This window comes from Eublepharis macularius, chromosome 4 (genome assembly GCF_028583425.1).
Source record: "Eublepharis macularius isolate TG4126 chromosome 4, MPM_Emac_v1.0, whole genome shotgun sequence".
In the NCBI taxonomy this organism is placed as follows: Eukaryota; Metazoa; Chordata; class Lepidosauria; order Squamata; family Eublepharidae; genus Eublepharis; species Eublepharis macularius.
Genome location: NC_072793.1, coordinates 41,941,386 through 41,967,320, shown reverse-complemented (window position 1 = coordinate 41,967,320; position 25,935 = coordinate 41,941,386). Strand labels below are relative to the sequence as shown.

The following is a 25,935-nucleotide window of genomic DNA, read 5'->3' as shown; positions in this document are numbered from 1 at the left end:
GAAGAGAGACAAAGTTTTTCATACAATATAACATGAATAAAGAAGTACCAACTGACAAAGTTTGGGATGCCTATAAGGCGGTAATAAGGGGCATACTAATGGACTTAAATGGCAGAGTGAGAAAAAAGAAAGAGGAGAAGAGACAAGAGATTGAGGAGAAAATAAAAGCCAAAGAAATACAGTTAAAAAAGAGACCAGGGAAAAAGAAACTGTACCAGGAAATTAAAATACTTCAAGAACAGCTGACAGCAATGAATAATAAAGAATGGGAGTGGAACCTTAAAAGACTGAATCAGAAAGTGTTTGAAGGAGCAAATAAACCTGGGAAGTATTTGGCATGGCAATTAAAAAAGAGAAGGGAAAAGAAAATAATAAACAAAATATGTGAGGACAATAAAACGTATTTGGAACAGACTACCATTAGTAGAGCCTTTTACAAATTTTACGCTAAGTTATACAATAAGAAAGAGGTGAATAAAGAATCAATAGCGACATATTTGGAGAAAATGAAACTCCCAGTAATTTCGGAAGCTTGGAGGAATAGACTGAATAATGAAGTAACGGATGAGGAAATAAGTAAGGCAATACAATCTGCAAATCTAGGAAAGGCGCCAGGGCCAGACGGACTTACAGCTAAATTCTACAAGACAATGGCCAATGAACTGGCACCATTCCTAAAAGAGGTGATTAATGGAGTTTTAAAGGACCAACGGATTCCAGGTACCTGGAATGAAGCGAATATATCACTGATACCTAAAGAAGGCCAAGACTTGACAAACGTGAAAAATTACAGACCTATATCGTGACTCAATAATGACTATAAAATCTTTGCGAAGATATTGGCGGAGAGACTGAAGGGGTGGCTTTCGGAAGTTATTGAGGAGGAACAAGCAGGCTTTTTGCCAGACAGACAAATCAGAGACAATTTGAGGACAGTGATAAATGCTATTGAATATTATGATAAGCGTTGTGATAAAGAGGTTGGTTTCTTCTTTGTTGATGCTGAAAAGGCGTTTGATAATTTAAACTGGGACTTTATGTTTGCCACTATGGAAAAGCTACAAATGGGAGAAAGATTCATTAGAGCAATTAAGGAAATTTATAGAGACCAGAATGCAGCAATTGTGGTAAATGATGAAGTGACTAAGAAATTAGCTATAAGTAAAGGAACAAGACAAGGTTGCCCGTTGTCTCCGCTGTTGTTCATTTTGGTATTGGAGATCCTGATGATACAAATACGACAAGATGAAGAAATTCGTGGAATAAAAATAAAGGACTATTCTTATAAGGTCAGAGCATTTGCGGACGACATAATGCTAATTGTAGAAGACCCAATGGAGAACATGCCAAAAGTGATAGATAAGATTAAGGAGTTTGGAGATTTGGCAGGTTTTTATATCAATAAAAAGAAATCAAAGGTATTATGCAAAAACATGACTAAGCAAAAACAACAATTGTTAATGGAAATAACGGAATGTGAAGTAACAAATAAGGTGAAATATTTGGGAATTGAACTGACTGCAAAGAACATAGACTTATTTAAAAACAACTATGAAAAATTATGGATTCAGATAGAGAGAGATCTGATCAAATGGAATAGACTGAATTTGTCATGGTTGGGAAGGATTGCAGCAGTTAAGATGAATGTGTTACCAAGAGTAATGTTTTTGCTACAGACAATACCAATCATCAGAGACTCTAAGCAATTCGAAAAATGGCAGAGGAAAATATCAGATTTTGTATGGGCAGGCAAGAAGCCTCGAGTGAAAATGAAAGTTTTACAAGATGCAAAAGAAAGAGGCGGAATGCAACTGCCCAATCTAAGACTTTACCATGACGCAATCTGCCTAGTGTGGTTGAAAGAGTGGATGACGTTAAAGAACAAGAAACTACTAGCCCTAGAGGGATACAAAAAAATATTTGGATGGCACGCATACCTACGGCATGATAAAGTAAAGGCGGACTCGATGTTTCTGCATCACTATATATGGAGAAGTTTATATACAATCTGGAAGAAGTACAGAATCTACTTACAAGAAGGAACCCCTTTGTGGGTAGTTCCATATGAGGTGATAGATCCGAGAGCTGTTGATAATGAGCAACAATGCTTAACTTATAAAGAAATAACTAGAATTGAAGCATCTAAACTCAGAATAAAGACTCAGGAGGAACTATTACCTTACTATGATTGGTTCCAGTATAGACAGATCAGAGATTTATATAACTCGGACTCTGTAAAGGGAGGTATACGAACAGAGAATTCGGAACTAGAGCAGACCCTTCTTAAAGAGGACAAGAAAAGAATATCCAAGGTATACCAAGTACTGTTGAAATGGTATACTGAGGATGAAATAGTTAAAGTACAAATGGTGAAATGGGCCATAAACTTCAACAAAGAAATAACAATGGAGGCATGGGAATACTTGTGGAAGATTACAATGAAGACAACGACATGCACCAGCATTAAAGAGAACATTTACAAAATGATTTATCGTTGGTACATGACACCAAAGAAGATTGCGCTAGGGAATTTGAACACTTCTAATAAATGCTGGAAATGCAGGAAGCATGAGGGCTCCCTCTACCATATTTGGTGGACGTGTGAGGTAGCCAGGCAGTACTGGGGGGAAATAATAAGAGAAATGAGTGAGATTTTACAATTTCAAGTAAATAAGAACCCAGAACTCCTGCTACTAAACTTGGGAATGGAGGGAATTCCAGCCCATCATAGGACGTTGATATTTTACATGACGGTAGCAGCTAGACTTTTGTACGCGCAAAAATGGAAAGTACAAGAAGTGCCAACTATCGAAGATTGTATTTACAAATTGCTGTATATGGCAGAAATGGATAAAATGACAAGAAAACTGAGAAATCTGGACTCAGGACAGTTTAACACAGACTGGGAGAAGCTGAAACAATATTTGGAGAAGAAATGGGAGGTGGGAGGAGAACTGTGGCAGTTTGAGAACTATTGAAGTACATTAAAACGCAGAGGGGGGTGATCTTGCCGGGGGGGAGAAGAGGTATAAGTAAATATCTAAGCAGTTATGTTACTAGATTGATATATATAGAATAATAAATAGAATATTGAGAGAAAACAACTAATCATAAGGGTTAAATATAGGGATTGATTAACTAATATTTTCTTTCTGATTCTGTACAATGTACCAAACTGAATATGTTTATTTGAAGGTATATATGAGTCAAATTGATTGATACCATATATAGATTTATGATTGAAGGAAATAGAAATATTAATGTAAACAAATATAACTAAAACAGAAAGAAGAAGATAGAATGAATAATATATAGAGTATAAGTTAAGCAGGTTGATTTATATGAATGTAGGGTTTACATAGTTTACGTTATACAGAAATATTTGAAAATGGAATTATGGGATAAATTGTTTATCCATTATGGAAAAAGGGACTCATAGTTAGGGTACAGAGTATTAAAAATAGTTAAAGAAGTATTGCTTAGAATAAAGGGAGAATATATATTTGTTAGATAGAGGAATAAATAAAGAGTAAGGGAAAAGGGACAAAGGGTTGGAAAACTGTTGGAAGTCAACAAAAAGGGGGGGGAAAGGGAGGGGGTTAGAAACTGAGAAATGGGAAAATTGACTGTAATGTGTAAATATATGATCCTAACCCAATAAAAAAATTTTCAAAAAAAAAAAAGATTGCAATGACAGGGCTGTGATGGCAGTTTTATGCAAAGGAAGCTTTCCTTACTTTGTGAAAGGAGACAACAGACCACAACAATAAAGAATGCCAAATGCAGAGATTTAAGTGGAAAGGTTAAAAAAAAAGTCAGTCAGTCACTGTAAGATTATATAAAGAAGCTCGATGTAGCCGGTGGCACTGCCACCCCCCCCCCCACCTTCAAGCCCCTCGGGTAGGAATCAGTGAAGTGCACCAAGGAGTACCTACTTCTGGGGTCTGCAAAACGGAATACCTTTGTCCATTCTGGTTGAACCTTAGAAGAGCTTTAGATTGGAGAACTGTGCTCCCTGCAAATTTGGTACCATTGTCTTTTTAAAAAGCTGCACCAGACCCTCAAATTGATTCACACCTCTGGAAATAATGGCCCCAAATTCTAGAAACCTCCCCCCCCCAAACCCACAGATTTGTATCCCAAACCACTACTGCCCTACACAAAAATCAGTAGCAAACGTGCCCTCCTCCAATCCCATATCCAGAATTATAACAAACCTTTTCTCAGAGCACATCCCTAATGTACTATGCTGTACTAATCTGGACAGAATAGAAGTTCCTCATTTAGCAAAAAAGTCAAGAAGTGTGGAGTGGCTGCATTCTCTGAGAGAAAGATGAGGAGAATTAGATACATTTGGAGTTTCTACTCTGATCTCCATATAAGCATTCTTGATTCTTTCCCCTTCAGAACTTTGAAGCTTTGGGATGAGGATTCCAAAATGATGACAAAATGATGAAAGCCACAGTGTGGCACAGCTCAGGCTCCCAGCTCTCTTCTTCAGTTTCTACTTAATGTGTCCCCTTACTGCTATTCGAATTGGGCTTGCCTCCTCCAACCCCTTCTTCCTGTTTTATCCTTTGGAACTGGCCAGTGTTTGATAGATTCAGAGATTCTGAAGCTGATATTTTAGAACATCTGCAATTAAAACTAAACGGCTATGACATCCCCTATGCTCCCTAAGCTCTTGATGAGACACTGCTGCTAGCTGATGATTGGTTGGGCTTCCAAGTGCTTTTACTAGAAAGAAAAATGAGAGCATTTAAGAAAAGCTTGTTGATTAACTATGGATTCCCCCTCCTTCATTTATAGTTTGCACATGTACAAATGCCATTAGTACTAAAAATCCAGGGGTGTGTAGAAATGCCAGGAAAAATAATCCACACGTGTGCCTATTATAGAGCGGGGGGGGGGGGGGGGAAGAGATCATTCCTGCCTAGTCATTGTGGAGATAGTTGCTTACCTGTCCAAGTATTAGCAGAGGTGGTATTTTTGCTGAGGCCATGGAGGCACCTTTCCAATGCGTGGTGGATCCTGTCCTCAGTGCACGTCGTGTGCTGCATCTTAGATCATCTCCTGGACAGAAAAAGTTTAAAAGAGAAACCGTGGAATTAGCCACAGCTGAATGGGAAACCTAAAACAAACCCAGATGAGGAGCTAATCCCCATTTGTGTGTGTGTGCATATACTAGATGCTTTTCTGTGACTTTCTGGGTTTGATCATCTGTCATATAAGAATCCCAGAACTGAACCAATAGGGAAATGGTCACTTTCTTCAGTCTTATTCCTCATATGCCCTGACTTGGATAGCCCAGGTGAGCCTGATCTCATCAGATCTCAGATGCTAAGCAGGGTCAGCCTTGGTTAGTAATTGGATGGGAGCAGGGCCAGTGCCACCATTGAGGCGGGCGCCATGGGCACTGGGGCGCTGGAGGGGGTGCCAGGGGTGGAGGCACATGCCACGGAGCTGGCGTGGCTGGCCCGCAGCTGCTGCAGCCGCCCAGCCCCACACTGCCACCACCGCTACTCACCCCCGGCTGGGCACAGCAGCCGCAGGCCAGGCACAGCAGATGGTGGTGTGTGGAGCACGGGCAGCCTCCGCACGCTGCCCCAGCCACCCAACAGCCAATGGCCCCGGCTTTGCTGAGTGATGTCATCACATGGTGATGTCATCATGCAGTCCGGGGCCGCGCGTGTGCACATGGGAGGTGGCTGCGGGTGCCAGAAACCCTGGCACCAGCGGTGGATGGGAGACCTCCAATGAAGACCAGGGCTGCAGAGGCAGGTAACAGCAAACCACCTCTGTTAGTCTCTTGCAATGAAAACCCCACCAGGAGTTGCCATAAGTCAGCTATGATTTGAGGGCATTCTCTATTACCACCATTCCTCATATAACCTAGAACAAGGTGGCAGGAACAAGAAACTGACCAAGGATCACTTGAAAAAGTGTTGAAAGGAGGAGGATCTGTAGCCAAGCTTCTTCCTTCTGTCCTTTATGATCATCAATGCACCCCTAGTCCTTTCAGCAATAAGGGAGGTATCTTGGTTAAGGCAGCAAGGACTTGGGAAAGTGCCAGTTTGGTGTAGTGGTTAAGAGCGGCAGGACTCTAATCTGGAAAACCAGGTTTGATTCCCCACTCCTCCCCTTGAAGCCATCTTGGGTCAGTCATAGCTCTCCAGAGCTCTCTCAACCCCACCTACCTCACAGGGTGATTGTTGTGGGGATAACAACATACTTTGTAAACCACTTGAGGGGTGTTAAGTTGTCCTGAAGGGTGGTATATAAATCAATTGTTGTTGTTGTTATATGAAAATTCAGACCCATCAGGACATTTTTTAAAAAGTTACAACAGTATTGTAAAATACCCATTTCCTTCCAGCATCTTGCTTGTTCACACCATTCAATATTGAAATAATATAATAATATCAATAGACAAAGTTATTTATTCTCCCCCCCTTCCAATTTAGTGGCATCCCTTTTAAAAAAAACCCAACACTTCTCCATAAACTTATTCTCCATTGGTCTTCCCTGTTTAGAACTAACCTATTGTAACATTTTGCTGATAATTATAAGGTCCCAAACTTACCAAACTCAATCATATTCAAATAAGGGTTCTAGATTCTACCATTGTTGTGTAATGACAAAGCAACTGACATTTTATGAAAATGTGCTGCATCTTCTTCATGCAACTATCCACCTCTTGAGGCTTCCCAATATACTCTGAGTTAGAATGACTAGTTCTGGCATCTTGTCATCAGATAGAATTTATGGAATCAAACTGCAAGGGATTGCATGGTTACCTGCTGAAAGTTCATTCCTCCATTTGATAGCAGGTCCTACCACACCAACACTATTTTTGCCAGCTTGTGATAGGCAAAGACCACTTTCACAGGAGGTTTAGCAAGAGACACACCAAGATGGCTCAGAAGGCTACAAACATACAACAGGGCCACCACCTTTCTGTAAACAAGGCTACCACTCTATGATAGGGATAACACAGGTGAGGTGATATATAGCCAAGGATGGAATCAATAAAAAAATCTTTGCTCAACCGCACCCCATCCCAGGACCTCTTACATTGCAATCCTAAGAAGAGTTTCTCCAGCCTAGGCCCATTGAAATCAATGGGCTTAGACAGGCGTAACTCTGCTTAGGATTTCACCGTTAGTGTCTTAAGCCAAAATTTCTTGGGCAAGTGTCACAAGGAAAGTGGTGACTGAACATGGGGCATGATTCATACCCTCAACGTGGCCCAGAAATAGTCCTCTCTTATGTCAGCTCATCACAGGACGCCACAAACTTTGGTCAGCGGAAAAGGGAGGTTTTCCTTCCCCAATTGGCTTGTGCAGGCAGGAAGTCTGACCCTTACAAATCTTAATTTTGTAATCAAGAGCTGACAGCAGACTTAGAGGAGGAAAGCCATTCCCGTAACTTATAGAAAACCACAGGGTACAGATTTTGCTTGTGTTATCATTTCCTAATAGGACACTGGAGCACACAAAAGACTGCCTTATTACCAGAACTGCTTTTTTTATTATAAGGGGGAAATTAGCTTTAGCAGTCTGTAACTAAAATTAGCGCGGATCTTAACCTATGTTTACGGAGGTCCTGATTCCAGACACTCTAGTGAAAAAGAGGCAGACTACAAATAGTTTCCAAACACGTGTATTTCACTAATAGTGTGGCGTAAGCCTGAACTTGCACATACACACAAGAAAGCATACAAGATCTAGGAGGTACAGAGTATGAAGTATAGAGACTTTCGCATTAGCTGGTTCCCAACGATGGTGGGGAATACTCACAATCCTGGAGCGAAGCAGAGACACAACAGCGAGGTGGCCCAATGCCAGCAATGGGACCACAGACGGACAGCGAGGGGTTCTGGATAGGATGGCACGCGCACCATGCGGTCTGGGAGACCGGCTTAAATACCCCAAAACGTACCCTGGGGCTGGTGCTATACTTGGTGGTTCTCACAGATTAAAACAAAGGTTCTAATGGGTTACTGAATGGCTTGGATGGGCCACTTTGGTAATCTGATTGTGATAAGTGACACCTCAGGAAGAGGGGACAAAAGAGGGAGGGGGAAATCCGAGTGGGCTGAAAGGATGTTCCAGCGGACAGGGCTTGTCCTGATGTCATCAGCTCTGGAATGCGGAGGTTTCTTTGAGATGCATTCTCTAAGTGCTTGGGATGGTCAGCACTTAGTTCCTTCTCCGGGGCGGCTCCTAAGATATGCAGAGCGGGGCGAGGTGCTCTCGCTGCGGATGTGGTGTGCCCGCTTCGCTGAAATGGCTTCTCAAAGCAGTCTTCTTCCCTGGGTCTTCTGGCTGTCTGAGAACATGGATGCCGGCTGGGCATAGCTGGGGCTGGTTTGCAGGCTGCCCGGTAGCGAGGGCAAGCTCGGGGATCGACCTGCGGGAGGCTCCAGGCGGGAACTGACCAGGGAGCGCCTAGCCAGGCTCGCTGGAGGTTTCCCCGGCCGTCTCCCGGCTGCTAACAGCGGCTTGGGCCCATATGAGGCAGGCTTCCATGGAGGCAGGGGTAACAGCACTTAAAACACAGTCCAAAGCAGGGAACAGGCACGGTCCGTGGCAGATGGCAATGCAGGCACGGGGCACACTTGTAACACAGTCCAAACACACACTGGGAAGTCCAGATACAGGTCAGGGCAGGGTTGCCCAGGAAAAGAGTCCTTTGTGCAGTTATCCAAACATGGAGTCAGGGAACTGCACAGTCTATTGCAGCAGCAAGGTAATTAACACGCAGGCAGGAAACTGACACGTGTACTAGAGCACACACGTGCAGGGCAGTCTTTGGTGCAGCAGTAAAACAGCAACACAGGAAACTTTAACACAGTTCATGGCAGGCCTTAAAGCAGGAGAGGGGGCCTACTTGGCATCAGCCTTTACACATACGGAATACAGTTTGTTTAAGTCCATTAGCTGCGTGCTACATACTGAACCTATAAAAATCACCCCTAGCCCTTCTCCACTGTAAACAGTATCAGTCCTGGATCAGATGCCATGCCGACTAAGTATAGGAATGATTGGGACACGGCATCCTTGCAAGGGAGGGGTTCTCTTACACCATTCCTGTTTTTTGTTTTTGTTTTTAAATAACCATTAGCTGGGACTACTTATAATTATTTCAGGAGGAAAAACAGAAATATCACCAGTGGTCAGTACAGGAAGGGCTGGTTCTTATTACCCATGTAGTATGAGTACCATTTACAGCTTGGCTCTCCATTACAGCTGCAAGACCAGGATGCCTACATTTCCCATCAAAACTTGAGGGAAGCTGACAAGTGTCCAACCTGTGTCAGGCGTCACTTGTAGCTTGGCTCTTAGTCACATCTTGCACTTTTCTAGACATTATACAGCAGAAAAGAGCAAGAGTCCAGTAGCACCTATAAGACTAACAACGTTTGTGGTAGGGTATGAGCTTTCATGTATCACAGCATACCTCTTCAGATACCAGCTCAGACAAAGCATGCTTCATACAGAAAGAGTTTATGTATCCCTGGAATGAATGTGGAATAACCTTCTCATCAGAAAAAAAAATGTATTAGCATAGGATATCACCATGTGCAATCTATAGCCACATCACTTGGGTACCTGCAGGCTACACTGTGCCAGCACGGAGCCAATGAGGCATGGTGTCATCATGTCATACTGACACAGGATCTTAAATATTTCACATGACACTGCATCAAAAGATGGCTTTCAGAACCATAGAAGTGTTGGCGGTTGCACAGCAATTGGGTATAAGTTTGCAGATTTGCAGAGTGTGATAATAGCGCGATGGAAATGAGTAGACAGACTTCTGTGATTCTAGCTCTATAAAAATACTTTACTACATAATAGGGTAAAAAGGGTACATTTGGCAGGAAAAACAACAAACAGTTTCTGACTACATCTTTTTTTTTTTAATTTTTATTGGATTAGAAACATATAATAACAATTATAATCACATTCTTTAATTTCTTCTAATTCTAACCCCCTCCCTTTCCCCCCCTATTTGTTGACTTCCAACAGTTTTCCAACCCCCTATCCACTTTCCCTCTACTCCTTTCATACTTATTTTATTTATTTATTATAATATACTTTCAGATTCTTCTAAGCACTATTTCCACTTCCTTTCACATATAGATTGTCATATAAGTTGTCATATAAATAAAAACCTCTTAATCTATCTTCTTCATTAAAACTACTAATAATATTCATTTTGATAACCTGTGTTTTATCTTACTCCTTCTATTCTCTTCAATATGGGACAAACAATTTGCCCCCCTTTATACATCAATTCCAATACTGCTATACACATACTTATACACACTTATTGTCATTTGCTTAGGCTTCTATTCTATATATTGTTCTTTATCTATACATATACCATAAGTCTAACAATTAGACCTATCTTTAAATTTACGTATGTATGTATATATTCACTCTATGTTATACGGTTATCTTTCCAGAAAAATATAGATTAGTCAATTTCTATCCCAATAATTCTCATAGTATCAACACTACTTAATATAATACTTAAAAATCATATAAAGTTGCTTAGAATTTTTCCATTAACTCTCCACCCCCTCGGTATAGTCACTTCTCTCCTCCTATGTACCTCAATAGTTTTCAAACTGCCACAGTTCTCCTCCCACCTCCCATTTTTTCACCAGATATTGTTTCAGCTTTCCCCAGTCCGTGTTAAACTGCCCTGGATCAAGGTCTCTCAGTTTTCTTGTCATTTTGTCCATCTCCGCCATGTACAGCAATTTGTAAATCCAGACCTCAATAGTTGGCACTTCTTGTACTTTCCACTTCTGCGCATACAAAAGTCTGGCTGCTGCCGTCATATAAAATATCAATGTCCTATATTGTGCTGGAATGTCTTCCATTCCCAAGTTCAGTAGCAGGAGTTCTGGGTTCTTATTAACTTGAAATTGTAAAATCTCACTCATTGCTCTTATTATTTCCCCCCAGTACTGCCTAGCTACCTCGCAAGTCCACCACATGTGATACATTGATCCCTCATGTTTTTTACATTTCCAGCATTTATTAGACATATTCGAGTTCCCTAGCGCAATCTTCTTTGGCGTCAGATACCAACGGTAGATCATTTTGTAAATATTCTCTTTAATATTGGTACATGTCGTGATTTTCAATGTATGTTTCCACAAGTATTCCCACGCCTCCATTGTTATTTCTTTGTTAAAGTTTATAGCCCACTTCACCATTTGCACTTTGACTATCTCATCTTCAGTATACCATTTTAACAACACTTTGTAAACCTTGGAAATTTCCTTTTGGTCTTCTTGTAAAATTACTTTCTCTAATTCTGAGTCCTCCATCCTTATCCCTCCCTTCGCACAGTCTGAGTAATAAAGATCTCTAACTTGTCTATATTGAAACCAGTCGTAATTTGGAGACAACTCTTGTTGCGTTCTTATTCTTATTTTAGAAGATTCTATTTGAGTTATCTCCTTGTACGTTAAACACTGTTGTTCATTGTCGACCGTTCTTGGATCTATTACTTCATATGGAACCACCCAGGAGGGAATTCCTTCTTGTAGGTATTCTTTATACTTCTTCCAAATTGTAAAGAGGCTTCTCCGAATGTAGTGATGCAGAAACATAGAATCTGCTTTTACTTTGTCATACCATAGGTATGCATGCCATCCAAATAATTTTTTGTATCCCTCTAAGGCCAGCAGTTTGCGATTTTTCAACGTGATCCAATCCTTCAACCATACCAGACAGTTTGCATCATAATAAAGTCTCAAGTTGGGCAGTTGCATTCCCCCTCTTTCTTTTGCATCCTGTAACACTTTCATTTTCACTCGAGGCTTCCTGCCTGCCCACACAAACTCTGATATTTTCCTCTGCCATTTATCAAATTGCTTGGAGTCCCTAATGATTGGTATCGTCTGTAACAGAAACATAACTCTTGGTAACACGTTCATCTTAATTACTGCAATTCTTCCCAGCCATGACAAGTTCAGTCTATTCCATTTAATCAAATCATGCTCTATTTGAGTCCATAATTTCTCATAATTATTCTTGAATAGATCTATATTTTTTGCAGTCAATTCAATTCCCAAGTACTTCACCTTACTTGTTACCTCACAATCTGTTATTTCCGTTAATAACTGTTGTTTTTGTTTGGTCATATTCTTACATAAAATCTTTGATTTCTTTTTGTTTACATAGAAACCTGCCAAGTCTCCAAACTCTTTAATTTTTTCTATTACCTTAGGCATGTTTTCAATTGGATCTTCCACAATTAACATTATATCATCTGCAAATGCTCTGACCTTATAGGAAAAGTCTTTTATCTTTATACCACGGATTGCATTGTCTTCTCGAATCTGCATCATCAAAATTTCAAGAACCAAAATAAACAACAATGGGGATAGCGGGCAACCTTGTCTTGTACCCTTTCCAATAATCAGTTTTTTAGTCAGCTCGTCATTCACCACAATTGCTGCACTCTGGTCTCTATAAATTTCTCTCACTGCTCTTATGAACCTTTCCCCCATTTGTAGCTGTTCCATGGTGGCAAACATAAAGTCCCAGTTCAAATTGTCAAATGCTTTTTCAGCGTCTACAAAGAAGAAACCAACCTCCTTATCACATCGCCTGTCATAATATTCTATAGCGTTTATAACTGTCCTTAGGTTGTCTCTAATTTGTCTATTTGGTAAAAAGCCTGCTTGTTCTTCTCCAATAACTTCAGCTAGCCATCCCTTTATTCTCTCCGCCAAGATCTTTGCAAAAATCTTATAGTCATTATTGAGTAAAGAGATAGGTCTATAGTTTTTGACATTGGTCAAGTCCTGTCCTTCTTTGGGGATCAATGATATATTTGCTTCACTCCAGGTATCTGGGATCCTTTGGTCCCTCAAAACACCATTGATCACCTCTTTTAAAAACAGTAACAGTTCATTGGCCATTGCCTTGTAAAACTTAGCTGTAAGTCCATCAGGCCCTGGCGCTTTTCCTAAGTTTGTTGACTGTATTGCCTTCCTTATCTCTTCTTCTGTTACTTCGCTGTTTAGTTTAACTCTCCACTTCTCGGAAATTACTGGAAGCTTCATTTTCTCCAAATATGCGGCTAGCGCATCTTTATTCACTTCTTTCTTATCATACAATTTAGCGTAGAATTTATAAAAGGCTCTGCTAATAGCAACCTGTTCCAAGTGTACTTTATTGTCATCACATATTTTATTTATTATCTTTTTCTCCTTTCTTTTCTTCAATTGCCATGCCAAAAATTTCCCAGGTTTATTCGCCCCTTCAAACGACTTTTGATTCAGTCTTTTAAGATTCCATTCCAGTTCTTTATTGTTCATAGCTGTCAACTGCTCCTGAAGGATTTTAATATCCTGATATATTTTCTTTTTCCCTGGTCTTTTCTTCAGCTGTATTTCTTTGGCTTTTATTTTTTCCATAATCTCCTGTCTCTTCTCCTCTTTTTTCCTTCGAAGTCTTCCATTTAAGTCCATTAATACACCTCTGATTACTGCTTTATACGTGTCCCATACCTTATTGGTTGGTACTTCTTGATTCATGTTGTACTGTATGAAGAATTTAGTCTCCCTTCTCAACATTTCCATATTTTCTCCCTCTTGCAACAAATCCTCATTTATTCTCCATCCTTTTCTCTTAATTCTTTTTCCAAACTTCCACATAATTGGGTTATGATCTGAGCCTACCATGGGCATTATTTCTGCTTCCTTAGTCCAAAGTACTAGGTCCTTTGAGGCCCAGATCATATCAATACGCGATAAGGTAGAATGTCTTGCAGAGAAAAAGGTATATTGTCTGCTTATGGGATTCTGCGTTCTCCACACATCTTCCAACGCTTCCTGTTGCATTAATCCAAAAAAAGTCTTTGGTAATAGTCCTCTTTTCTTTTGTGTAGTGGCTGATTTCTTATCCTGTTCCAAATTCGTAACTCCATTAAAGTCTCCTGCAAGTATTATCTGATCATATGAAAGTTCATCTAGTTGCTTCTTTAAATCCTCAAAAAAGCACTCTTTAGCTCCATTAGGTGCATATATTCCAATCACCAACACTTTCTTTAAATTCCAAATACATTCCACTGCTATAAATCTGGCTTCCCCATCTCTAATTATCACCTTTGGCTGCAGCTCTTCTTTTATATATAATACCACTCCCCTTTTTTTCTTTTTTTCAATGCCCAATTTACTTACTTTAAGGTATTTTACGTCCTGATTTCTAATATGAGTCTCTTGTAAGCAAACTATATCACATTTCTGTTTTAATAGCCAGTGGAAAATACTTTTTCGCTTATTAGGTGAGTTGAGTCCATTTACATTCCACGATAAAACTTTGCACTCCATATTCAAAGCCTTGTTGTTGGTAAGTCTTTTTCATTGTCCGTCATGAACCTTTCCATTTCCAATTCAGATCTGATGCGCTTTCTTACTCCTCCAAATTCAAAAGATATCCCTTCCGGTAATTCCCATCTATATCTTACTTTCATGTCTTTCAAAGTCTGGACTAACACTTTGTATTTTTTCTGGTCCAAGAGCACCGATCTGGGTAACTCCTTCATAATGATAATTGTCTTGCCATCAACTATCAGTGGATCTTGAAATTGCTTGGTCACTATCATTTCCCTTACATTCCTTGTCGTAAATTGCACTATCACATCCCTTGGTACCTTTCTCTGGGTCGCAAATCTGGAATTTATTCGGTACACCACATCCAGGAAAGCCACAACCTCCTCCTCCTCCTTTTCCAGGTATTCAGCTAACACTTCAGTCACCTGTTCTTGTGCTGTCTTTCCTTCTACTTCCGGCAAACCTCGAAACCTCAGCTGCTTCTCCATATATTTACTCTCCGCAACTGCCATTCTTCCCCTCATTACTCTCATATCCGTTCGCTGCGTCTCTGTAAGATTGTCCATCGCCTTCTCCACATCGTTAACTTTTTGCTGCGCTGCCTGCAAGTCGGTTTGTATCGTCTCCATTCCCTTTTTAACTTCTGCCAGCTCATTTTTAACTGTCTCTTTGACATCTTTGACTTCTTTCACCAACTCCAATTTTGTTTCTTTAAGCTCCTTTAGCATTTCACAGAATTTTTTGTCCAAGTTCTCTATGGCTGCTTGCCACTCTTTCTTCGACATCGTGGGGCTTGATTTACCTCGCTCCCACGAGTCTGCACGTTTTCTTAGCTCCGTGGCGTCCAAATTGATAATCCTTTCAACTAATTTAAAAGTCCCGGTCCTTTAAATAAACAAAAATCGCTCCGAAAATCCAAAATGTCGGGCGTCTTTTCTCTATGGTTTCTCTGTACCCTTTTGCAATCCAAGATGTCCTACTTCCGCCCTTACTGAAGCCAAAGCCCTTCCCTGTTCAAAAATGGCGATGCCCTTCTTCCTGTCTTCCAGTAGGGGCCGTCTCCTTCTGACGACTCTATCACTATTACGTACTTCCTGTTTCCCGACTCTCCGCTGCAGCTCTCGCGATGGTAGAAATTTTCCCACAGCCTGCTATCGATTCTCAACCACAGGTATGATAAACAAATGTCCCTTTTCTTAAATTACTTCTTTTTACTTAGTCCTTTTTCCAATCTATTTCTTGCCGGGTTTCCCCCTCCTTATAATAAGTCTGTTGCAGTTTAAAAAGTCCTTTTAAAACTTCGTTACTCTTAACAGTCCATCCCAATTCAGGAGATAGTGATTTTTACCTTTTCAAACGTCTTTCTGGGTTGTAATCACTGCTTCAATCTTAAGTTCTCTTTCCGTTTGTTTTCCCCCTGTTGAAGCTTGGGCACAAAGGTCTTATGCCAGCCGCACTGGCCCCGGGTCTGCCGCAGAGATCTATGCTGACCTGTCGAAGGGTGGGACCTCAAGGGTCGAGAGAGAGTCCTTAGCGCAGAACCCCCCCTCGCCCGAGATCGACGCGCCCTGAGGTCTTTGAGCGTTCTTTGCCTGTTCTCCGCCTGAGAGCAGGTGGCCGGGGGCTGTTTGTGCCCCTCCGGCCGCTGAAACGGCAGCCCGGTCAGCTCTGCACTTAGAGCTGCGTTAGACCTCCATGGATCCCAAACCGGAAGTATCCAGTTTCTGACTACATCTTGATAGTCTCAACTAGGTACTAGAGAGAGAAAAACTTAGACTGCATGGTCTAGTGAAGTAGTAGAAGTGTAGTAGCAGACAACTGAACAAAGAGCAATAAAACCTTAGTATATGTTGCTAGCTAATTGCCCCCCAGTAAACTGGCTCATCCAATAGACAATCCTGGATTCCCTCATTAAGACTAAAGACACCCACTTTCTCTGGCGGGAACTTCTCTCGAAGCCTAATTGGTCCTATGCTAACTAGCTATCTGACTAAATAAACAAAATAACAATTTAACTCTTTCATGACTGAGTGTAGGACACTTGCAAAAATTCCAACAAGAAAACATGGTCCAGTTTTGGACATTCCTGCCATCAGCAGAGCAGCAGTTCTGTTGCTGGATTTTAGCTAATTCAGAATTTGCCAGAATCCAACTGCAATTAATGACTTAACATGCTCATCTCACCTATAACCCACCCAGGGGTGATGGAACACCCAAAGAGAAAAGGCCAACAAGCTACCGAACTGGTGCAAAATGGAGAGAAACTGTTACCACTCCATTCTTTCCTAACCCCTAGGGAAGCTCGACGTTTTAAGGACAAGACAGTCATATCTATTCAGATATTCATAACTGATATAAGTCTGCACTCACCTTAATTATTAAAGTCAGGTCACTGAGAATTTACATTTTCCTCTCTGTAATTTTTTAGTAACGTCCTCAAAACTTTTGACAACAACACAATCATAATAAATTAACTACTTTTTCCTTTGCTTCAAGTTTTTCTAAGCAGAAGATTCATTTAGGATAAAGCAGAATATAAATTTAAGAATGTAAGGCAAGTAAGCCACGGAATGGCTTAATGTTGTTTCAAAGGTAGATTTGCTAATTTTCACTCCCCTATGCCTGTGACATTAAGAACTTGCATGTGTCAAAATACCAAATGCCTCAGGCATTTAATTGAAGAGTGCTCTGTCTGAGTTGATATGAAATCTCATCAAGAGAGGAGATCAAATGAGAGCTCAAATAGTATACTTGTTGTTAGCATGCATGACTAAGATCTCAGAAAAAACTTTGGTTCACCCACTACTGTGCCACAAAGCAACTTGGGACCAGTCTTTCAGGACAATCTACCTCATGGTTACTGTGAAGTTAGGAAGGGGAGAGAACCATGTGTGTTACTGTGAACTTCTTGAAGGGCATGATTTTAAAAACCTCAAATATATAGTGAGAGATGTGTAAATCAGCATGAAGTAGAGATGGAACATTTTTTATAAAGACAGTGAAATATACGGCTATAGCTTCAAAACAAACCACAGAGCAGGATCTTGGAGATAAGGGATCTATTTACGGCTCACATATGTATGTTGTTCATAGATGAACAAAAAGACCAGGAAGGTATGAGACCGACTGCAAACCTCAGAAAAGAGTTTATCAGCAGATCCAAAACGACACCAAATTCGACAAACATCCTTTGGCAGTGTGCTCACATGAGACTAACCAATATGACAACACTTTCAGTTGTGAAGATATCCATTAAGAAGACAGGAAGTGACAGGACCAGGCTGCCTGTTTCTTGGAAGCTTTATGCAGTTGGAAGCAATTTCATAAAGCTGCTACCACATACACAAGCAGGAACAAGTTGTCCTACTCAGGTTGCCAGGTCTCTTGCTTCTCAGCAGCCTGATTTGTTGCCCACTAGTGCCCTGAAGCACTGGAAGGAGGCAATAGGGTGGAAATGGGGGCTCTATGGTTTTACCATAGAGTTTTTGCAGATCCTAGAGTGTCCCATGAAGTCACTTCTGGTGTGCCAGTGTGCCACAGCCGCACCAGTCCGTGACCCCTAAATGCTCCCAGGTCACTGAAGTGGACAAAGGTCTAATATTTGTGTAGGCTGGAAGTAGGGTTACAAATTCTCACTTAGGAAATTCCTGAAGACTCGGGGTAGCACAAGGGAGGGTAGAGTTTAGGGAAGAAATGGAGCAGGGATATGATGCCACAGAGCAGCAGAGGACTGGCCATTAAGTTCATTGGGACAATTCCTAGTGGATCTTTGCTCTAAAGGGCTGGTGGCAAGTTTAAAGGGGCCATTGGTCATGACAGCCAACAGAGGCATCTGCAAAGAAACAGAGTGCAAGGAGACAAAAAAAGGCCAACCAAGGCTGGGGGAGGTGGTCCTGCCCTGGATCCTCTTCCACAGTAGATTCCTCCACTGTTTCTCTGGTAACTGAGAGCAGAACCACAAGTGACAAAAGGCACAGATTGGACACTTGTCAGCTTCCCTCAAGTTTTGATGGGAAATGTAGGCAGCTTGGCGGAATGTTGGACGTGACAGTTGAAAAGTCCATTGGACAGCAGTCAGAGAGCCAAGCTGCAAGACTAGGATGCCTACATTTCCCATCAAAACTTGAGGGAAGCTGACAAGTGTCCAATCTGTGCCTTTGTCACTTGTGGTTCTGCTCTCAGCCTAGCCCAGGTTTCTTGGGCAGAAGATTTTTAAGGCAGTTCTAGAGCTGCTATTTCTCTAGTGAGTATGCTGCAGCCAGCACTTGATACATGTTTACTTGGAAGTAGCGCCCACTGAAGTCAATGGACTTTACTTTCTGGTAAGCATACGTAAAATCATCAGAACTACTTTACTTGGGGTGGGGGGAGAAGGCTGAAAGCACATGTTGCACAATGCTGGTTTTAGAGACTATGGTATTATTGCTCAGCTGCAGCATTTGAAATCCTATCTTCCAGTTAGAGATATAATTGGAAGAAGCCAGGAACTGACAAAGGCTTTGTACTTACTCCTGTTGCTGGAAATAAATATTTAACAGCTATGTGGCAGAGAACGTTTCTTGTTCTAAGGGTCAAAACACACGATACTCATGGACAAGTGTTGGATCCCATAATGATCCATTGGAATTGTAGTTTAAAAAACCATCCGCTCAACGTGGTTCTCAGCTGGGGAGGGAGAGGGTAGTTTCAGACACACTCTCTCTCTTTCAAAAATCCTCTGAGAACTTGGGATGGGGTTGGGGTGGGGAAATGATTTAACAAGAGACAGGAAAAAAGCCGAGATGTTTTGCGAGTGAGAGAGAAATCCATCTGAGAGAACTCCGTCCCTCCCATTCTCCTTTCCCAACAGGGTATCACAGCGCAGAGTCCCCCCACCCCACCACGGTCTCTGAGCTGAAGCAAAACCAGCTGATTGGATTTTTGAAAGAGAACCAGTCTCTCTTTGAGAGAATCTCTTTGAAAGACTCTCTCTTCAGTGGAGTGGCTGTTCTTTGCAAGAAAATCCACTTTGCTCAGAGGGAGAGGAGGGGGTGTTAGACTACCATTCCCAGCAGAGATTGTGGGACCAATCAAGTGCCCTTCACATGAAGTTTATCTTGTGTGTTAAGTCCCATAGCATAGAACTTTTAAATCTGTGCATGGATAATGCACTCTAACCTTCCCCCACTCCAAGGGAGGGCAATTAGTTCATTTAAAAGAATCAAAGGGAAACACGATGGGAAGCTAAGAGTCATAATCACATAAATTCAGCTTGAAAAAACTTAAACGGATTCTATACTGTAGATTCACATAATGTTTGCAATCATATACTTGTGAATTTGTACCAATGCAGCGCATAGATATTGTTGACCTGTGAAGCAGCAAACATGCTACATTTTCCTCTGTATTTTAAAGAGCCTGCGTTAATCATTCTGCATGTCTTTGGCCAATAACTGCCAAAGGGAATCTCAACAGCTTGGTAAGAGAAAAATAAAATCAACAAACCAACATCAATGTAACTAAAAGAGCTACATGCTTTGAAAAGAAGATCAGCAACATGTCTGTTGGGTGAACAGTGTAGGAAGACTCTTTTTTTATTTCAGAAAGAGCCCCTCAAGATGGATTTGTAGACCAAAGCCACTGAATAGCAATAAAGTATGAGAAACTAGCTCTATGAAAATGTACACATACTCTCTGCTGACTCTCATCTACACTGGAAAAAATCAATCTAATAATGATTTAATCATACTTGAGAAAAAAACAAAACTATGGTTTATAAGAAGAATAACTACTCAGTTTCTCTTGAGTTGATGTCAATCTTATTGTAGGAAAAAAGGCCAAGAAGGTCTTTTAGCCAACGTTGGATGTCTCAGAAAATAAACAGTTGGCATGAACTTATGCCCATTATATAGAAAGCATTCAGCCTGGAATTTTAATATTCAGGAACATGACTCTTTCTCCTCTCTTAATTCGTAGGCTATATTAATCATTTGGCTGTAACACACCATCTCTCCTGCCCTCACCTAGCAAGGTGTGTTCAGATTTAGCCATGCTGTTGTGGACACATTAGAACATATTAGCACATTAGGAGAGTTGGTCTTTATCCTCAAAAAGACCCATTGAACTGAGCAGACTGATAGAAACAAGGCTTTTGTATTGCCTTGAGAGTGCACTCTCTGTTCTGTTCTTAAATACAAAGAAATGTGTTCATGGTTTCATACCAGTGGTTTATTATCAGAATTACAGTTAAATGTGTACATAGGGAAGACACTTCCCCTCTTGTTGGTCTTCAACTTATGCACTTATTGGGAAGACTCCCATAATTTACAAGACACATTTTGGCTTTGTTGGTAGCAGAGCTATCACCATCTGTTTGTTCCAGTAGTGTGGATTCATTGAATTGGGCCAAGGATAAACAGACTCCTCCTGACACTGTATGTGTCATGGGTTCTGATTCCTCTGAGGATGAAGACTTCGTGGAGGACGACAGGGGACAGAGTAATCCAAACTCCTCAGGAGTCAGGCACGTGGAGGACCAGCAGGGAGTGGGACAGCAGGAACCCTTGCCAGAGCAGGCTGAGGAATCCAGGGCAGAATCAGAGACAGAAGCTGTTCCCTTGCCTGCGCCAGAAGTTGAGACCAGGGCAACATCCCCACCCAGCTCCCCTGAAGCTGATAAGCAGCGTAGGGTGCGACAGCATCTTGTTATACAAAACAGGAGACGAAGTGCGAGGCTTCAGGCACTGAAACAGCGGCGTAGTGACCTTGAGTGCTAGTAGGATGCCGCACTGCCTTGGAGGTGATTGCTTTTAAGCCAAGACGCCCTTTCCCTTGTTGCAGAAGCACCTGTGCAAAGACCTGCCCGGCTCTACTGTGACCCAGCTTGCTGCTCTACCTGTTCTCCCAGCTCTGACCCTTGGTGTTCTGGACTATGTTTTCTTCCTTGTTCCCTGGACAGCTTTGGTATACTTCAGACTCTAGTTAGGTTTGTGTCTGTTTCCTGCCTGTATTCAGCACAGAATGCAAATCAGTCCCAGGATCCAGTTTGAAAGGGGCTTTTTTGAAAACTAGAATAAGCCATGTTAGAGACTGCAGCTGCTTTGGCAAAGATTTGTAGCTGGAAGTTACCATCAGCAAGACTTGTGTTTCATTCATGTACCCTGCACCTTGGATTGTACCCTCTGACTGGCAGGCAGGCAGGCAGGCAAAGGCTTATTCAGTAGAACAAGACAACGAAGACACCAACACTACCTCTTTCAAGATGAAAGTTTAGAATGTGTGCCCCAGACCACACTACCAAAAGCTGGTAGTGTGTACACAGAATTCTCAAAATGTAGGTGTGTCTCACTGATACAGGCTGTGCAGCCTTTGGCAGTGTACGACAGTGTGTGCCTTTGTTGTTGTCAGAGGCAGAACAAGAAGGCTTCCTTTCCAGGGTTCAGAAGGAGCAGTAAAGTCAATCAATTGGCTTGAACTAGCAGCCCACTCTGATAAATTCAACTGGGAGGGGCTTACTTAACTTCTTCATGGCTCTGATATTTGTGGTTTCTACCAAAATCTGAGACTGGATGCCTTGGTTATTTTGGGAGCAGAAGTGGCAACTGTGTTCTGGGCCACAGATTGGCTGACTAAATGCATTTTAAGTACATTTGAATTAAATTGCATTTAAGTTGATAATATATTTCCCAGAATGTCCTGAAAGATCAGCAGCAATTATTCAACAACCTTCTGTGGCTAATTATTGGAAGCAATTGGAAGAGAGCCAGTTTGATGTAGTGGTTAAGAGCATGGGGCTCTAATCTGGAGAGCCGGGTTTGATTCCCTACTCCTCCATTTGAAGCCAGTTGAGTGGCCTTGGGCTAGTCACAGTTCTCTGGAGCTCTCTCAGCCCCTCCCACCTCACAGGGTGTTTTGTTGTGGGGATAATAACGACATACTTTGTAAACCGCTCTGAGCAGGCATTAAGTTGTCCCAAAGGGCGGTGTATCGAATGTTGTTGTTGTTGTTGTTGTTGTTATTGCTGAATCTAGTTTCCGCTTGGAGTATTTCATGGCTTATCAGCCTTATGCTGCAAAGAACAAATCTCATACAAAGGCCTGTGATGTACTCAGGAAAGTCCTACTCTTCACTTGTCGCAACCGTTATGCTCTTTGTTGTTCTGATTTAACTTAATCAGCAGCCTTTGACACTGTGGACCATACCATCTTGTTGAGATGTTTGGACTGGAGATAGATTTAGTTATCAAAAGATGTCTGGACAGATTTAAATAATTGCTTATGGGTCAGACTAATAGGATTGGCATTGAAGAAGACCAGGGTTGATTCCACATGGAGTTTTTTCCCCTCCATTTCAGCAAATGCAGTTATGCATACACCTCTTTTTGTTTCTGCATATCATCCTCCATTCCTACACAAACTGTGACCAGACCATTTTTTTCCACTTAACATTCTGCTATTTTTTAAAACCTGAAAAAAGAACCTGTTCTTTCCCAGAATGGTAATTGTTGGGATGATCATGTATCATCCCATATATCAGGAAGGTGTGCCTTGTGTTTGAATGAATGGAAATGCCCCTTTCCTCTGCATTTTCTCCTCTGGTGGAATTGCTGACACCAAGAAAATTGAGATTTTTTTTTTTAAATTGACAATATAAGCAACAAGGTTTTTTCCCCCTCTACCCTCTCAAATTAGCATTTGAAAAGTACCTGCATTGCTCTCTTCTCATCCCCTAAGCTGTAGGGGGAAATTAGTCCTTTCAATGTAGATAAAAACAACAACAGTGTGTTTATATACTGCTCTTCTAAACAGATTAGTGCCCGCTCAATGGGATACCCAGTACTTTCCAGCAATTAGCATTACCAAGCAATTCAAGTACTGCATTATTCTGGAGCAGCACTATTAAATGCGTGGGGTTTTTTTTAAGGTGTAGTAATGCACTGTTCTTGAGGAGTGCTACGCAAGGATCAAAAAGTGAAAAAGTGGTTAGAGAATTATGATGTTGGCATGACAACAATGGTTGGTGCAATTTGCATCTTGCATAAAGGGGAAACCACAACTAACAAGGGTGAAAAACTGGATTACCCTGTGCCATGCTGAATCTCTTGCAAGGAATCTGCCCACTTACTAGTGGGGTGCCTGTCCTGTCCATGTGGTTCACACGGCTCAGTCCTTTCTCCCATGCTATTCAATCTCTATAGAAACCCCTTAGGAAAAAGTATTTGTGGTTTTGTAGTTGCCTGTAATCAATACACCAACTACACTCAACTTTTTTTTCATTTGATGGGATTCAGCTGACCCTCACTGACTTGGTTATGAGCCTAATGGTTATATTGGGCCTAGTACTATTGCTGGAGGAACAAGTTAATGAAGCGTCAAAATGTTTTCTTCCACCTTCATTTACCCTGGAAGTTGACTTCCTATCTTGACTTGACTTACCTGACATGGTGACTGCAAGGCTAGTCTACTGTAAAATCACTCAGCGTGGATCTACCTGTTAAGACAACTTGGAAACTCCAGTTGGTACAGAACACTGCAGCTCAGCTACTACCAGGAGCTAGGCAGAATTATGCATATTACATCCATTCAGAAGTTACCCATAAGTTACTGGGTTCAGTTTAAGGCACTAGTTACCAGCAAAACCCTTCATGGCCTTGGACCAGCACTATTTGCAGGACCACCTTTCCTGCTACACTCCACTGTGAAAGCTTCACTCATCTGAGCAAAGCCTTCTGAAGATGCTACACTACAGAGGGGTAAGATGAACTGTCCATACATGTGTATTTTGTGTTGTGCCTTCCACCTTGTGAAAGGTAAATTTTGAGGTCAGAAAGGTTTCCATGTTTCTAACATTCCACAGACGATGTAAAACAGAATTGTTCAAGGAAGGCATTTTTACGAAGTAAATAGGGTTGCAGTATAATGGAATGGGGTGAGACCATGGCTCAGTGGTAGGACATCTGCTTGGCATGCAGAAAATCCCAGGTTCAGAGTTGAACTACACGATACAAATGACACGCAGACAGACTGACATTTGTTTCCCTGTTGCTTTCCTGTACACTCGCCAGTGTGGCCAGACTGTGCTTGATCCCATGTCCATACCGGTACGGGTTTCTTCTGTGCTCCTCCAAGATGCAGGAATGGTAACCCATCATGCACCGCCAATTTGCGCATGCTTAAACCATCCCCTGTAACTGCTCCCTGTCCCCTATTATCTTTCTGTGCAGGAAGAGGGAAGCGGAAGCAAAAGAGAATCACCACTCTGCAACCGTGACTCGATGATATGGTCCGCAGACACTCATCAATGTAAACCGCTTTTTTGCTGACATGTGCACAGAGCAGAGCCATGGACACGAGTTCATTGAGCGAAGGTGAGGAAAAAAACCTGAATCTGGCCACACGCATAGACTCATGTAATTTGTCTCATCTAGTTCGGCTCTCAGTCTCCAGATACTAGGATAGTCACTAATGTGAAAGACCTCCACCCGAGATCCAGCTGCCAGTCAAAGCAGACAATACTGACTTCAAAGGACCAAGGTCTGATTCAGTATAAGGCAGTTTCATATGTTCATGAATGGTTCAGGAGAGCACTTTTATAAAATGAACCGTTTTATTGTTTATCACATTCCATTTTCAATAGGGAGAATGGGATTGTGGGTTAAACTACTAATAAGTGTTAATTGTTGCTGTGTGTTTTTGTCTTGCTGGAATACCATTTCTTATATAGTTTAACATGTCATGTTTAATACTTGCTTCAAATTTCTGCAGCCCTAGTCCTGTTACATTTTTTATTAGATGTCTCATCCTGTTGTTTGTACTGATTTACATAATGTCATCCACCCTTGTCTCAATGAAAAAGGTGGACTATAAATAACATAAATAAAATCTTACTTTTACTACATTTCTGCTGCTTTTGTAATTCCATTTCCTGATCTGCTTAAATGTCTTATACCTTTTTTTCCTGCTCTGTTTAAATGTTTTATACCTTTTTTTTTGTTACATTGCTTTCTAATTTTCTAAGCCTATCCTATTGCATTGTTTACTGGATATCTTAGGCTGTCTGATTGCACTGTTTTATATTTTGTAAACTGTCTAGAGTCTCAGCAAAAACATCAGACTATAAATAAATACATAAATAAAATACTAGTTCTATATGGGCATGAATTTTAGCCTTGTTCATTGGAAATTTTTCAACGAAGACTGCCTTTTAATAGATTTCAGTTAATGCCACTGGAAGCTGTTTCCAGATAACAGAAAAAAATATTCTCTTTAATTTTCCTTTTTGAATGGGTGGTAATGGCAATACAGGTGGTATCTGCCACCACACATTTCTATGTCCTGGTTTTAGAAAATCCAAGACACAGATTCATTTTACAGCTTCTGGATGAGTGCACATATTGATCCATTAAATAAATATTTCCAAGATTTTGTTGTCAGATAGTAACAGTCATGCTAATTGCAGCACATTTTGTTTTACCATCTGTCAAAACTGCACAAGTTTTTTCAGCGACCGGCACAATAAATTACAAATTTTATACTGTGGCTATTTTACATTCTGTTATGTAGTTTTATGGAAATGTCAATTGTTTTCCT

The 25,935-nt window shown here is 41.2% G+C and overlaps 1 protein-coding gene across 2 annotated transcripts in view; it reads right to left on the bottom strand.

Moving 5' to 3' along the window:
* Nucleotides 1-25,935, bottom strand: part of PIK3R5 (phosphoinositide-3-kinase regulatory subunit 5) — a 94,811-nt gene that overhangs the window by 35,283 nt on the left and 33,593 nt on the right. For both annotated transcript variants that reach the window (XM_054978821.1, XM_054978822.1), the window contains one exon: nt 4,961-5,073. In XM_054978821.1, coding sequence (XP_054834796.1) covers nt 4,961-5,060 — 100 coding nt within the window. In that variant the 5' untranslated portion in view covers nt 5,061-5,073. The remainder of the gene's footprint in view (nt 1-4,960; nt 5,074-25,935) is intronic.